At 51.5% G+C, this 16,373-nt stretch overlaps 1 protein-coding gene across 9 annotated transcripts in view; it reads right to left on the bottom strand.

Annotated features, from left to right (window-relative positions):
- ATP11A (ATPase phospholipid transporting 11A) overlaps window positions 1–16,373 on the bottom strand; it is a 123,502-nt gene that overhangs the window by 47,137 nt on the left and 59,992 nt on the right. For all 9 annotated transcript variants that reach the window (XR_006200322.1, XM_042930452.1, XM_042930463.1 and 6 more), the window contains exons 3-8: window positions 10,099–10,188; window positions 9,239–9,319; window positions 4,741–4,848; window positions 3,988–4,116; window positions 1,860–1,963; window positions 1,348–1,398 (exon numbers count right to left, since the gene is read on the bottom strand). Coding sequence is in view for 8 of the 9 variants with exons in the window: in XM_042930452.1 (XP_042786386.1) it covers window positions 1,348–1,398; window positions 1,860–1,963; window positions 3,988–4,116; window positions 4,741–4,848; window positions 9,239–9,319; window positions 10,099–10,188 (563 nt within the window). In the remaining variant the exon portion in view is untranslated. The remainder of the gene's footprint in view (window positions 1–1,347; window positions 1,399–1,859; window positions 1,964–3,987; window positions 4,117–4,740; window positions 4,849–9,238; window positions 9,320–10,098; window positions 10,189–16,373) is intronic.

The raw sequence follows: 16,373 nt of genomic DNA, 5'->3' as shown, positions 1-16,373 counted from the left end.
AAAGGAACGGTGCATCTAGTTTGGACAGAGGACGGAGAAGTACCACTCTGAGTGGATTAGGAACAGTATACGTGATCCATCACCATTCGCTCGCACCACAGATATAAACGCCTTCCCCACCCATGAATTAAAAGTCTGCTGAAAAGTATAAATACTTAAAAAGCAAAACAAGAATTAGTATCAAAACGTGAAATATGTTAGTAATTACCTCCCCGCTGCTCAGTGCTAAACTTCATCTGACCATGAACCACGAAAAGCCGGCTGGCTTTTTCGGGCTCATCCCCACAGCATGATGAACGAACCCCTCTCTACTTACTCCTTCAGATGCTAATGCTCACGAGAAACAGAAGCACAGGTTGTTTCCCCACAGGAACTCCCTGTGGATTAGTATCCGTTTATGAAAGACCATGGCCATGCCCCACAGCCTCCCTAGCACTACTGGGTACCAGTGCTAAAATGTGAAATGCACAAGTCATTTCTAGAAAACAGAATTTCAAGACTGTAGGAGGAGAGAGGCCCCAGGGGCTTACCTTTCAGTAACAATTTATTTTCATCAAAGTCCCCCTGAAATTGTTCTTACTGCTAGGCAGAGGTTTTCTCTGACACACAAGGTGACACCAGGATATCAATGGTTTGGAGACCACTTAAATCGGAAGAACTAGAATGTCTCCAACAAGTGAGGTTTACAGAAAAGGTCAAGTCTGAATCCTACTCAAAGTCAACTTCCTAAACTGTCCATCTCAGCGACCCGGGCAGCAAAACCCTCCAGAGTGGGGAGCAACGCCCAAAAGACACACCCACAGGCCTGCAGACGCAGGGAGACGGTGCGGCCCCCGGGCTTCAGCACTGACACATGGCGGGTGCAGGTCCTTGTCCACAACCCGCGTGTGTGACGGGTCCCAGACTATGACAGGTGAGCACACCTGCCTACCACCTGCACGGTCCCCGGTGAGGCACAGCCCCTTAAATCTAGACACAATCTAGAACCAAAACTGTCCCAGTGACAACTGTGAGTAGGTGCTTACGTTCCGATAAAATGTCGGGAATCCCTCAACCTCACTGTCTACAAGGTAGAAGGACATTTCCAATGGGGGCAGCGACTAATGATTAGAGGGGCTCCTGACACTGGGGAGAGAACTTTTTCCGTGAGTGCCATCAGGTGTTGGCACATATAGCTGTGTTCACAAGAGAAGGCACAAAAGACAGCGGAAGCTGGACCTTTTGTAAAGCAGAATTCTGTCTTCAAAACCCAACGGAGCAGCAGCGGAAACCTCTTATCAGTAATCTAAGAATTCACTTGGATTTGACAGCGGGGGTGAAAACACCCACAAGTGCGTCTGTGCTCACCTCACCACGGGGTCGTTCCGGTCGCTGTAGACGTTGATGCGGCCGACAAACCTGGCGACAGAGAAGCTGGGTCACTGCCTGCAGCGGTGGCCAAGACGCAGGGCCAGGCGCCCTCCCGCTCCCTGCACCCACCTCCCAGTTCCCGCCGGGAAGCTCGCGGGTTGGGATCTTTACCTAAATTCCTCCCCTGTTCCCCCTTTACTTTCTGTCCTTATTAGCCCTTGACTTCAAGGATTTTCCTTAAAATCGGTTCCTCATGTCACAGAAAATTACTTTTTCTTCAATAAGCTTGTTTCATTAAAGCCAGGCCAAATATTTGCATAAATGACTATAGATCGTAATGTTGCTGAACCATGAAAATTTCTAAGTGACATATTTCTGGTTTGGTCTTCATTTTTATGCAGCGGTTTTACACGGTCTTTCCAAACGAGCATGGTGCTGGATGTGGCTGGTGCAGAGCAAGGACACCTGGGGGGACAAAGGTAGTTACTGGGAGCACAGATGGGACTCACTTGTACAGGTCGGGCTGGGGCTGCTCACACTCAATGGTTGCGTGCAAGCCGTCAATATCTTCTTCGGTATGAAACCCCTTAGTGTCCTGAACGGCATAGTGAGTCTGCAGACAGACAAGAAAGGTGAATTCACCACCAAACCACCGACACAACCCCGGCACCCCTCTAACGGGGGCAGCACCCACGTCTAATCTGCTGTGCCCACAGCTAAGCCTGATGACAAAGCTTAGTTACCACATCAGAGAAAACGTTCACACAAGTAACATGTAAGTGAACGTGTAACACAGTTTGCAGGTATTATTAACAAGTTACAGAATCACATGGGGCTACTGTTGTTCCTCTATTAGGTGCCAGAAACTTCTGCTCTTGCCTGCCACCCTCAACTTCAAGCTAACAGCTGTGGGACATTCCTCTGTAAAGTGGGACACTTGGATCTGCCATTGTGACAGAGTTAATGTTCCTTTTCCTCATGTGAGGTCCTACTGTGTGCACGGTGGTGTCCCTGGCATCACACCACCCTCGCCTGGCGCTGCTGGTGAGCGTAAGCTTTCACCACACGGCTGCCCACTGGGCCTCTACCGATGGCTCCGAGAACCGAGCAAGCCTCAGACCCTGGAGGGCTTGTGGGGCAGCGACAGTGGGGCCAGCCCCAAGCAGACGTGCTGGGTCTGGGGGCCCCAAGAATGGCATTTCTAACACGACCCAGGCAATGCTGATGCCCCGGCCCAGACGCATCACCAACGTGAACACCTGGGCTCGGAGTCGGAGTGCAAGGGCCTGCTCAAGACAGCGTGTCTCTGAACTCCTTCCGGGCCTCCCAGAAATCAAGTGTGGGCAGGAAAGGGCGCCATGAATCAAAACAAGCGGGAGACACACTCAAGCAGCAGCGGCAGCATCTACAACACCTTGGGGCGCCTGCTGTGCACCTGGCGCTTTGGGAGACTTTCTAAGTCTATCCTCACAAGAGCCCCTGGAAGACAAGTCTGTCCCATGGATGTGGAAACTGCAGGGAAGTTCAAAGTGCCTGCCCGAGGCCACACAAGCCGTAAATGTGACCAGTGTGGGGGCCTCGCTGTCTTTTAAGCAAAGGGCTCAGGTAACTCCAGCCTCCGGGCCAAACCCAACGTGCAGAGGTGACACCAGAGAAACACAAACGGGATGCTGAGCATGGTAGCACGCAAGGTGCAGGGGGGTGTCTGCCAGCAATGTGTGGGGGCAATGGCCGTCCCATCTCACGTGGAGAACAGTCACGTGGCTGGAGACCGCAGCACCCGTTCGCTAGCGACGCTGGGGCACCCTTCCTGCAGGACGGGTGCAAGGGACAGCCTGCTGCCAACAGCCAGGGATGCGTGGGGCGCCGGGTGTCCCCGCGCCCCAGAGACCACAGTCACAGAGTCTCCTGGGATTTCCTTACTTAGTATGAGTGGTGCCAGAATGTTAGCTCTCTCGGGATCTGTATGTAGGAAACGTGCCCAAAAAGTCCCGCACGGTTCATGCAAGGATGTGAACTATCCGTGAAAGAAAGAAAACCTCTCTTTCTCATGGCCAAATACCACTATTAACCACAGCTGGCCGACGCCTCCCACACGGTTGGGCCCACTGAGCTACTACACTCACTTCCCTAAACTCCATGGAAGCTTCCAGTTTTTAAATAATGAAATCCTTAAAAGTAATAGTGATATCTTCTATTCTTTCGTGATCATTAAAGTTCTGTAGCACCAACTGCCAGAACAGAGCTCCACATGGAGTACAAGACATTAATTATAAGTTCAGAAAATCCTGAAGATATTCTAACAAAAAGGCACTCATTGAAATAATAGTCACTTAAAATCTAGACTCTTGTGTGGCTTTTTACATAATTCTAGTCTAGTCAAGACACTAAATGGAAAATTTCAAAATTCCCACAGTCTACTCATTGCATCCTTAATTTGGCCCCTTGGCTAAATGGCACAGCTAAGAAATAACATGAAGTTGCCTCTGTTAACCATGGTTGGCTGCCACGGACCCCGAGGGGCCACATGGCCAGCACAGCCCCCTGGGGTGCCCTGTGACCACTGGGAACACTGTGTTTGCAGGCACAGCAGGGCTGGGGCAAGGCCTGTGTGGCCTCAGATGAAAGGCATGGTACTTTGTGACTGGATTCCCCGTCTAAGCTGGCGGTCGTCACGTGGCAGGTCCCGTCTCCGCGGCTGCTGGAGAGGAAGATCAAGTCACAGGGGAAGGTCTCGTCCTCCTTGACCATGACGACGTCCCCCACCTGCAGAACAGATAGACAGCCTCGGTGCAGCGGCCCCATGGGGTCCCAGTGAGCACTCCTCAGGATAAACCTTAGCAATCACACTCCCTGTCTGGGTACATGCTTCCCACTGGCTAGCACAGGCGTGAAAACCACTGCCTAAGTGATGCCAACATTTAACAGATAATGATGCATGAATGGTTCACTGAAACAGGAAATTAAAACGAAGGCTTCAGTGAGGTTTCTGTCCCTATTTTCACAGTTTCCAACCAATGGAATTCACATTAATATGACTTTGCCTTGTTCTAGAATAAATTCTTTAACAGCGTGTTAGAACTTTCTCTATCGTGACTGGTGAGTACAATCTCATAAAGTTCAGACAACCCGATGGGGTCTGTGAAACTGAACTGCTCTAAAAAATCAAGTCTATTACAACTTGAAAATAATAAATAAAAATTAAAGTTAAGAAAACAGATAGTGGAAGGCGTCTGTTTTAGTAAGAAGCGTATGGGGAGGAGGTTGGCCTCCAGCTGTAAAGAAGCAATTCCAGACAGAGGTTCAGCTCACGTAGCACCCGTCACGTTGCTGTGTTCTGGGTTTGGACTTTCCACATCTGGGCTGGAACAAACCACCAGTGTTACTCACCCTCAGCTTCCGGCTCTGCTTCCGGACCAGTTTGCCATGCTGGATGAAGTGCACCGGGCACTGGTTCATGGCATTGTCCGCCTTATGGCGAAGCCAGTCCTCATAGCCCTGGAGGGGAGAGAGGACGGCCCTGAGCCCGTCATTCTGGGCTTTGCCGGACGGGCCATGGCTGCGACCCACGTCCCGCTGCAGCCGTGGACAAGTGAGGGGCAGAAGTTACCTTTCTTCACGCTGACACCCACCCCCCAACAAGTACTGCGCTTTTCCCTTGAATGGACCCCAAATCTACTTCTTCGTGGCCCTGGCCGCCACCCTGCCCCATCCTTCCCTCCAGGAGTTTGGCCCCTGCGTTCTCGTGCCTCCAGTGATCGGGACACACCAGCCCCGACTTTTGCTACAGGGCTCTGAAGTTTCCCCTGTGGGACACGCCTCCTCTGTCTGTGCCAGAGACCACTGGGGTGACCACGCCTGGCTGCCCACCATCAGCACCATGGCCAGGGCCTCAGAGGCGCCGGGACCAGCTCAGGCGGGAGGACCTGGGCAGGGGTCCCCCATGCCCCTTCCTGCAGGCCCAGGCAGAGCCTCACCTGGTTCCCTGCCCCAGGGAGCACATCACAGCCACTGCTGGCAGTGTGACCACAGTGTACGTGTGCAAATGTGTGTGCAGGGGGCTCAGAGGAGAAGGTCTGAGCCACCCCTGGAGGATGCTGATTGGTTGTCCTGTAAGGCAGAGACCACAGCACAGGAGCTGCATGAGGGCTCAGGAGCAGACGTGGGTGGGGCAGGGGCTGGGCCAGCCTGGAGGATTGCAGACAGTGTGGGGCAAGCAGAAAACCAGTTGGGAAGGTGGGTGGGTGGCCGTGAAGGGCTCACTCGAGTTGCTGGGGATTTGGACAGAGTTGGCTAGATGCTTGTCAGAAGCCATTTAGCGCCCACCTGGGACTACCCAGGTGCTCCCCGAAGGGGGCTTTCTCAGCTGCAAGGAAAGGCCTTGGATCCCCTACACGTGCCAGTTGGGGTCACTGGGGAAGCAGGGCTGAGGAGGGGAGGGCCGAGGGCCATCCAGAGCAGGAACCAGAGCGTGGAGGAAGGTGAGAAGGAGAGGGGCAGAGGACAGGTGGAGGGGCAGAAAACCAGGTACCCTCAGGAATGGGGTGAGGGGCTCAGGAGGGGGAGAGCTGCATTTGGCAAAGGTGAGGTGGGAGAGCACAGGTACATTTGTGCACCAGGCAGCCCGGCAGCCCGGCAGTCACTGAGCTCCGCCACACGGGGGTCATCACACACCCTCCCACAAACCCTTCGGGGACATGTAGCTGGTGGGGGGGCGGGCACACAGCCTGGAGGGCACGGACACTGGAGGGCACGGGGGGGGGCCTGCAGCCTCAGGGGGCACAGATCCTGCGGGGGCACAGAGTGCAGGGGGGCACGCAGCCTTAGGGGGCACGGATCCTGAGGGGCACAGAGTGCGGGGAGGCACGCGGCCTCAGGGGGCACGGATCCTGGGGGGGGCACAGAGTGCAGGGGGCACACGGCCTCAGGGGGCACAGATCCTGGGGGGGCACAGAGTGCGGGGGGCACACGGCCTCAGGGGGCACGGATCCTGGGGAGGCACAGAGTGCGGGGGGCACACGGCCTCAGGGGGCACGGATCCTGGGGAGGCACAGTGTGGGGGGGCACACGGCCTCAGGGGGCACGGATCCTGGGGGGGCACAGAGTGTGGGGGGGCACATGGCCTCAGGGGGCACAGAGTGTGGGGGGCATGCAGCCTCAGGGGGCATGGATCCTGGGGGGCACAGAGTGCGGGGAGGCACGCGGCCTTAGGGGGCACGGATCCTGGGGGGGCACAGAGTGTGGGGGGGCACACTGCCTCAGGGGGCACGGATCCTGGGAGGCATAGAGTGTTGGGGGGCACACAGCCTCAGGGGGCAGAGGGCCTGTGCTCGTGGAGCCAGGCAGCGGGTCAGGCCAGGAGCCCTTGGAGAGAAGCCATGCGCTGGACACTGCGGCTCCCCTGCAGGGACTCTGTGGGCCGCGGTGGGTCAGGGAACCACTCCGCCAGCTCTGGGCTCTCTGGGCCTGCATGCAGCTCAGCGGAGCAGGGTCAGGTCTCTCCGGGCCTGCTGAGGCCCTGGGTCACGCAGACGGCCGCACGGCAGCAGCTGCGGGCGCGGGCCCCCGCGTGTTCCCCATGGGGTCGGTGCACGCTCATTCTCAGCCAGGGCACTGCGGTGGGCGGACCGCAGGGCACCACGGCAGCGTGGCAGGCAGTGAAGACCTGGCCGAGCACACGTGCCCCATCCCCTGCCCTTTTCTGAATTTCTTCAAGTGCCTTTAGGAAGCCAGTGCTTCAGGTTTATCTTCCCAGTCCTGATCTGCTGCACGGTTTTGGCAGGACCCTTGGCGTCCACAGGACCTTGGGACGCCTTCTGCTCCATTTCTGCCTGCCCACAGTCACCACCAGCTTCCAAGAGCCATTGTCCCCTTCCTCTGTGCCCCTCCTGAGGCCCTCTCGTGGGCTCTATACCAGCTTCTTGGGGACAAGGATGGTTATTCTCCCGAAAACACACAGAGAAGCAATGGAAACACCTCACTTTACTGTGCCCACCACTCAGAGCAGATCCCGAGAGGTGGTATACACACTCAGCCCCTCTGATCCGCATGCCAACTCCTTCTCTCCCTTCCTCCTCGGAAAGACTCCTTCCCGTCATGGTTTTCCACTTTTCTGACACGTGCGTCATAAACAACTGAAGTGTTTACATGCTTACAAACGCGTGAGGACAACACACCGAGTATTTCCTTTGTAACTGAGTGCGTCACTCAGTGTTACGTCTTCCACACTACGTGGCTACTGCACCAGTAACCTCAATACGTGTAACGAACGTACCGTCTGTTACCTCACTGAAGGACATCTTGTCCCTAGTTTTTCTTCCACAAAGAGGCCTGCAACGAACATCCCAGGACACCTTGTGGGGCCTCCATGCACTCTGAGATGCATATAATGCACACCAACTGCACATACTGGACACCCTCGGACTACGGGTCCCACCATTGACAGCTTCTGCCTCATCCATTAGCGCCAAATGGCTTTCTAACATGGCGCCACCACACTGCCGTCAGTGGAGAGTGGATGCGTTTCACTACATTATTGTCCCTGGTTGCTCTGCAGGCTTCTACATTTAAAAGCCAATCAAATGGGTATGAAGCAAAATCGTTCTGTTCAAATCTGTATTCCCAGATTACTGAAGACTGAGAAATAAAACGCAAATCAAAACGAAGAAATCCTTAAATGCTGCTCCCAGTTCTGTATTAAAAAAACACTAATGCAGACACTCTCACACTGAGGACCCGCTAGGCCGGCAGAAGACAACCCAGAGGCGCTCTTTACGCACACACACTAGAACCTGATTCCGTTCTACGTCCTTCCTCAGCCTACAGAAAATCACCGCAACACTGGCACCCACTGTCACCCCATGGCTGTTCTCATACCACATCTCATGTAAAGCACATGTTTTGTTTTCTTTATTTTTATCTAAAGGATAACACCAGGAAAGCATGGCTTTTTCAGCAAGAATTTGACCACCAATCATTTCACTAGAAGCTGCCATTTTACAAATTATCCAGATCTCCCAAATGGAAGGTTGATGTATCAACACCGAAGTGCAAACATCCTTAGGCTCAAAAGTTTGCAGCAGATACGGAATCTTTATCTGGAGCACATAAAGAATTCTTGCAACTCATCAATAAAAAGATGCTTCAGCCGATTTTAAAATGGGCAAAGGTCCTTTTCTCTGAAGAAGACGTAGAAATGGCCAATAAGCACAGGGAAAGATCCTCAAGATCATTAATCACCAAGGAAATGCAAACCGAAAGTACAAAGAGCTACCTCACCCCCACCACGTGGGAAGTGTGGCCACGACAAGGGTAGACCTCTGGTGGCCAGGGGCTCAGGGAGGGGAACAGCAGAGACTGCTCGTGGCCTCCTTCTGAGGGGATGGGAATTTTCCAGAACCAGACAGTGGCGATGGCTGCAGCACTAACATGGCTACGTGCACGGTGGAAAGAACTGAGGCGTGTTCTTCTGTCTGGGTGGCCCCGGGAGAACAGCCCCCTGCACACGGTGAGTTGGGAGTCAGCACGCTCTGTTAGAAAACTGCATCCCAGACTCTGCACACAGCAGGTGCCTACAGCTCAGACGGCCGACGGTGTGGACAGGCTAAGAAAAGCCTCTAAAAACAGATACCATCTCTGGTTGCTTCTGAATGTGAACACCTTGGCTTCCCCCTCAGACTCACAGGGTGTCACGCTAGCTGCCGCGTTACATAATCTCTCTTATTTTAGCTCAAGTGTCAATCTAAGGCAGTTACCAAAATGAATTGCTAGAACTTGGTTAAATTGCCTACAAACTAGCCAACACAAACCAGATTACTCCGCTTTGGATAAAATGTGATGTTATGTAACAGGGATGGTGATGCCTTCCCTTTTTCTGCAGACTTCTTACCTGTTTGATGGCCGTGACTGTGATGACAAAGAACAGTGGGAGCCCGCTCGTCACTGGGCTCGTGGGGGTGTCAATAATCAACTGCAATTAAAACAGAATTGTAGGGCCATTCTCAAAAACACGCATTACTGACGTTAGACAGACTGGTTGGCCCTGTAACGCCAACGAAAACATTTGCTTTTGCTTATTCCAAATTGTTTTACTGTTACCCACTTTATCCCCCGACTAGAGGTCAATCCGATTGGGGGTTAGTCATCCTGTTTCCTATAAAACCGAGGGTAGTTCGCTCTAGTTAAGGGTGCTTAAGGAAACCCTGCCAACAGTGGCAAAGACACAAGTCTGATTCCAGTGCACATTTTAATTTTCTACTCTGCTTTCGGCGCCAGGCTTCAATGACAGTATTTGAATAATTTAACGGTGGGGAAATTCTGTAAGTCCTTCCACTGTATTTCGCGTGACTGAAGAAAATGTGATTGCTATTCTGAAAACGAATTGGACCCACTGTTCCCTGATTTGGACTCTGGTTTTCTCTCCGTTCTCTTCCTCTCTGTGATCTCTTCAGAGCACCCTGTGCACTTGGGAAGGGGCTCCACATAATAAAGCCGAGCCTGGCTGCTGAATTTCTCCTAAAGACCAGGTAAGCTCCTGATTCCCCTCCAGGATGGGAAGGTAGTCACAGCCAAGTCAGAGGGACCAAAACACTTGTCCCTGAAGGAAATGGGTGGGGGACGTGTAGATAAGGGCCCCAAGTCCTTGTTCACCCTCCTTAGCAAGCCACAGTTGATCACCTGGGAATGAAAGTCACTTATTTAGAATGTATGTTTGAGGTGATAAAAAAAAAAAAAGTCCGCTGGCCTTACCTGTACCAGAAATATGATAAGAAAGTAAAAGTTGGCTATTCTCCTGAATTGTTCAAATAAGTTCTTGGGTATGAAGTTCCAAAACGTGTACTGTAGAGAAGAAAAAACAAAGAGGTGGCATTGTGATCACATTTTACTCTCTAGTGTTACTCTGCTATACAACGATGGTGCTGGATTTCAAAGCACAAAATGTTTAGATACAAAACTCACCATTCAAAATTTAGACTTTTGTAGCTATTTTATCAATTGGCTGACAGTGAATACAAACTGCTGACACAGAACACATACCCCAAAAGTAGCACACGAGTTACCCAATCCCAGATAATCTGACATAATACAACGTAGTTTAATGAAAGTTTTACCATTAAGGTCTATTTCATCCCATGTAAACCTGTGACTGTTAAAACATTTATGTTCAGCATTCTTCCCTCCATAGGCTCTCTTTGGTCTTGTGACAGTGTTACTAGCTGGCAACAGGAAGCTACAATAGAAGTCGGCATCACCAGGCGGTCCTGACTGCCTGGAGACATCCCCGAGGCTCAGGTGTCCGGGGTCAGCCCCAGGCGCCTCTCTACATGGAGGGCTTGGAAGGATAGAGAGGGGGGCTGGTCCTGGCCGCCTCCTAATCTCCAGACTTTTGATTTTTCCCCCCGGAGGAGAATTTCCTCAACTTTTGTGTTGCAAACAGCCATGTCCCAGAGGTCACTACCCTCCAGTAAACACCGAGCTTGATGTTGGTCTGTTAGCTCTGAGTATTCCCAAACCCACCCGTCGGACCCACCCCAGCAACCCTTCCCTTCTGTGTCCTGTCTGATACCAGGCCTTTATGGGCTTTGTGTTTTGCAAATATTTCCTGTCGGTGGCTCGTCTTCTGACTCCCTTAACAGTGTCTTTTGAAGAGCAGGAAAATTTAATTTTAATGCAGCCTAGGTCAGCAGTCTTGTCTCCCACGGCCAGTGCTTCTGGTGCTGTGCCCAAACTCTCATGGCCCTCCCCACGTTGTGTGGATTTTCTCACATGCTACCATCTAGGACTTCCACAGTTCTGTGTTCTACATTTACGTCTATGATCCATTTTGAGTTAATTTTTGTGAATGGTGTAAGATCCATGTTGGACTCATTTTCTGTAAATGGACACCCAGCGGTTTCATCACCTTTTGGGGAAGAGACGGTCTTTACTCCATTGTGTTGCCTTTGCTCCTTTGTCAAAGATTGGTTGACCATCTTACATGGGGGTCCATTTCCAGGCTCTATGCCGGTCCATTGGCCACACTATCCTGAGTGCTATGGCTTGACATCTGGTCTAGATGTTGGGAGGCATCAGCCCTCCAACTTCGTTCTCCTTCAATATTGTGTTGGCTCTCTGGGTTTTTGCCTCTCCGTACAAACTTTGGAATCTGCGTCCTGATGTCCACAAAATAACCTGCTGGGATTCGGATGAGGATTTGGTTGACTGTATAGATTGAGGTGGACAGAACTGACATCTTAATGACGACACTAAGCCTCCCCATCCATGAACACAGAATGTCTCTCCATTCACCTAAATATTTTCTTTTATCACAGTTTTATAGTTTCCCTCACATAGATCTTGTACATATTTTGTTACACATATGTGTTTTTCCGTTTTCTCATGCCAATGTAATGGTGTTTCTAATTGAGAATTCAACTGTTTGCCGCTGGCCGTGCTCTGCTTGTGAGGTTTTGTTGGGATTTTTCTTTGGCATTTTTCTCTGCAGACCATCATGTCACTTGTTAACAGCGGTTTCTTCCTTCCCAAACTGCGTATCTTGTATTCCCTTTCCTTTCTCACTGTTATTAGTGAAGACATCCAGTAAGACACTGAATGGGAACGGCGGCGGGGAAACTTTCACTGTTCTCGATTAGGGTGAAAGAATCTCTTTTTTCATCATTAAGAACGATGTTGGGGCGCCTGAGTGGCTCAGTCGGTTAAGCGTTCGACTTCGGCTCAGGTCACGATCTCACGATTCGTGAGTTCGAGCCCCACATCGGGCTCTGTGCTGAAAACTTGGAGCCTGGAGCCCACTTCGGATGCTGTGTCTCCCTCTGTCTGCCCCTCCGCTGCTTGCACTCTGTCTCTCGCATTGTCTCGAAAATAAATAAACATTAAAAAAAAATCTTTAAAAGAATGACGTTAGCTGCGGGTTTATAATAGATGTTCTTTATCGAGTTGAGGAAATTCTCCTGTGTTCCTGGTTTGCAGAAACTCTACATCATGAATAGGTGCTGTGTTTTGTCAAGGACACACTAGGCTTTCATTTGAGTGCAAACAAACTGAGAACCAAAAAGCAGGTCTCTGGGTCAGGAATGTAGCCGCAGACACTAGCAGAGGGAGGGGAATTTGTGGCTCCGTCTTTACCTCGGTTTCTCAACCAGAAACAAACAAACCCCCCCCCCAAAAAAACCAACCCTGACTGCCAGTTCTCCCAAAGTATCAGCAGTGTCTTCTCCGCCCCCACAAAAAACCAACCAAACCAAAAAAACCCAAAAAACAAAAAAACATGATCTGAATTCTTAATTTGGTGCCCTACCTCAGGATACTCTGGCTGTTCTATGGAATTCAGAAAGTATTTCCCTGGGGGCGCCTGGGTGGTTCAGTTGGTTAGGCGTCAGACTTTGGCTCAAGTCGTGATCTTGCAGTTTGTGAGTTCGAGCCCCATGTCGGCTCTGTGCTGACAGCTCAGAGCCTGGAGCCTGCTTCCGATTCTGTGTCTCCCTCTTTCTCTCTGCCTCTCCCCCACTCATGCTGTCTCTCTCTCTCTCTTTCTCTCAAAAATAAACATAAAAAAAATTTTTTTTTAAAAGAAAGTATTTCCTCTTTATTCTACTGGAAAACACATGGCCTTTGGGGTCAGACCCATATCAAACCCTGGTCCTGACACCTAAAACTCCAGTAGACTTTACTGAATTATTTGAATTATTTAAGGACTGTGTTCCAGTTTTTTTCACGTGTAAAGTAAGTACCACAGCACACACCCAGAAAGAATGCGGCAGGGATCACAGTTCTGGCTCCAACTGGCAGTAAAAAAATAACAGGGACATTAAAATTGTATAGCTTGACAAACAATACAAACACAATCTTCTTAAATTTTTAAGAAAGATATGTATTTTTTTCTCTTAAATGGGCCATAATGAGTCAGTTACTTTCCACTAACTTTTAAAAGGAGATGAAAAGAAACAGAAGTTCGTATGCAGGAACAGCATTTACGTCTCATGTCCGTGTTTCTGTGACCAGCCTAGAAGGATCCTTTGTTCTTCACGGATTTCCTGACCCAAAATGGAGCTGTCTTCAAGGCCCTACCCTGTGAAACCAACCTCATTTCCCAGCCCGTACTGACTGCCCGCCAGTTAACCAAAAACTTCCCCAAATACTTGTAATGTGTTACTTGATAGCAAAGTCACATGAATGGAAAAAGGTCCTCCTGGAAACCCCATCCTCCACCTACCGAAAAATCGAAAGATGAAAATCAAATGCTGTAGAGGACGTGCCTCACCAAGTGTGGGGTAGAAAGTGGACGCAGAGATGAAGCCAGCACTGCCGCCTGGGGACAGCCACTGACACTGGTGAGAAGGATGTGAGCGATTATCACATCACTGACTTTTTACATATTTTTGAAAGTTTCCACCTTAGAAAGTTTTCATCTTACGTATAAGAAAATAAAACAGAGTGTCATCCACTGCAATCCTTCCAAGTGGGGAGTTTCGTGAAGCCTGGAATGCTACGTGTATATCTGGTCTTGTCCCGTTTTAATGCTACCGTTTCTGGACTCCTTATGGCTTCCCAGATTCTAGAGTGCAAGGGAAGCAGCCCAGATTTGGGCTTGAAAGCCACTTACATGATTGCTGAATTCTAATCAGGCAGGAGAGGCCACACGGCAGCTCAGACATTACACTTTGTAATCTTCTTACCGCGTGGGATAAATTACTATAATAAGTCATTACCGCAGATGGTTAATGTGGTTGAAAGGAGGGTCACTAACTCCTGATGGTGTGTGACAGGGTGAAAACCCGTGAAATCATTTAAGTGCGTGTGACTGTGCAAACGGGTCAGCACCATGTGGACAGAAACCGTAAAAGGGGCATCTGACAACACGTAAGAGCCGACGAGCTGCAGACGGCTTCATCTTTGTTAAACAGTGGGTGTGGAGAGTGTGGACACGGGCAGGATGTCACGTGCGACTCAGACCTTCCACGGCATCAAGCGCCAGCTCCCCGACCCAGTCCACAGACTGCAGGTGCCTGGTGTCGGCCGTGCCAGAATGAAGTCCTCGCCTTGCCCCTGCAGACCCTGCGAGGAGTCCTGAGTCCCACAGGACGGCCCCTGCTCTCACCTCTGTCACGTCACGGACACCGAGCACCATGGTGCGTGTGCCCCATGTCACAGACGCCTCCCGAGCACCCGGGTCTGTCTGTGGTGGTGGCCATGGTTCTATTTCCGCCGGGAGTGTGGCTCAGGACAAAACACAGCCTGCCGGTCTGTCCCAGTCATGGCCAGGAAGAAAAGTCTGGACAAGCCCCGCACCGCTCTCTACCCCAGACGGGAACACATGGACAGCACCACGCGGTCCTGACTGTCAGGTGCCTCAGAGAGGCTCCCCCACCGTGCTGTCTTGACGGCCCTGACGCCGCCCCGCAGGCCAAGTGAAGCTCCGTGGAAGGAAATCCACACGTGGAGCTGGGCTCTCTTTCTCTCTCTCACTCACGGCTGGGAGAACAGGACGTGGAAACAAGTCATGCCCGACTGGGGTCATTAGGGTTACACGCTGAGCAGACAGTGTGCTGGGCCGGCAGGAGGCGGTGCCAGGCCTGTGGACATGAGGGTCAGGGTCAGGCTCGCTGCTAAGGCTTGGTTGCGGGCCCTGTTCTCAAGCTGTTCCTCCTCCAAGGGGCTGGGCTCCTGCATGGCGGTGGCATCACGAGGTTGCTGTGGAGCAGACACAATGCTCTCACAAGTCCTAGGACCACCGTCTGCCCACGTGTGACTGGCAGACGCCATCCTCCCTGGCCAAAAGTCACAAGTGATGCAGCTTTCTCGAAAGTACGCAGTGACCGCATAGCCTCAGCCTAGTATCAGATTTGTGGCGTCCCGAGGGCAAACTGGGGGCCACATGGATGTTGTGTCCCATGTACAACCTTATGGAACTGATGAGGCAGCACCCGACCTTATCCCAAAGCCGGCCGGATCCACTCATGCTCGAGCTCAAGTCCTGGGCACGGGGCTCTATGTGTCGTCAGAAGGAAAGGAAAAGGGATGCGCTGGGGACTCAGTTCTTGCTTCTGCTTCATCCCAGGCCCTTGCCCAGTGTGTCTCCCCCAGAAAGGAAACGGAACTCCAATCACTGCCGACGTAGCACCGGCACTGCCGGGAAAGCACGGCGAGCTTGGCAATTTTGCCCCTGGTGTAACTTTTCACACAATAAAAGCTCTCTGATTAAATGCAATCAGGCTTACTGAGTGGAGACTTCTGTGCGTGGAAGAAGTCTTGCCCAGCAGTCTTTTCTTCTGACAGAAATGTTTTCTTCCCAAGGAAACACACATACGTTACAGCAAACATTCTCCAGAACTGTTACAAACTCAGGTTTTACAAATTCAGTTCTTTTTCCCATATGTTCTGAGCCATCTTTTTGTTTTTAATATTTATTTGTTTTTGAGAGAGAGAGACAGAGAGACAGCACGAGCGGGGGAGGGGCAGAGAGCGAGGGAAACACAGAATCTGAAGCAGGCTCCAGGCTCCCAGCTGTCGGCACAGAGCCCGATGAGGGGCTTGAACTCACAAATAGTGAGATCATGGCTTGAATGGGGTCTGATGTTTAACCGAGTGAGCCACCCAGGTGCCCTGTTCTGAGGTATTCCAGGCCCTGTTCTGAGGGGTTCCTGCCGTCGTCAGGAACCGAGGCAGCGTGGGGGCCCCGGTGCGGGAAGGGCAGGGGACAGTGGGTGCCACTGCAGGGGGAGCAAAGGCGGCAACTCATAGAGCGTGGAAAGAAGACAGGACACCTCAAAGTCACCGCAGGAGTATTTGAAAGGAACAAATGGAAATAATATATTGGCTGTGACACTCGAATCAGGACAGAGTCGGGAACGGCATTTAGAAATCACCGAGTCTGGTTCTCTCCCCTGAAAACAGTGACAGGGGTGCTGGTCATAAACAAGCCTCCTTCAGCATCCAGCTACCTTCTACCATATGCCTCAAGCAGGCCCTCAGACCACCCCAACCAGGTGCTTTGTTTTCCAGAAGGTTCTTCCGCTCAGTCCTGG

The sequence above is a fragment of the Panthera leo genome, chromosome A1 (assembly GCF_018350215.1).
Source record: "Panthera leo isolate Ple1 chromosome A1, P.leo_Ple1_pat1.1, whole genome shotgun sequence".
Lineage (NCBI taxonomy): Eukaryota > Metazoa > Chordata > Mammalia > Carnivora > Felidae > Panthera > Panthera leo.
This window is presented reverse-complemented; position numbering and strand designations above follow the sequence as displayed.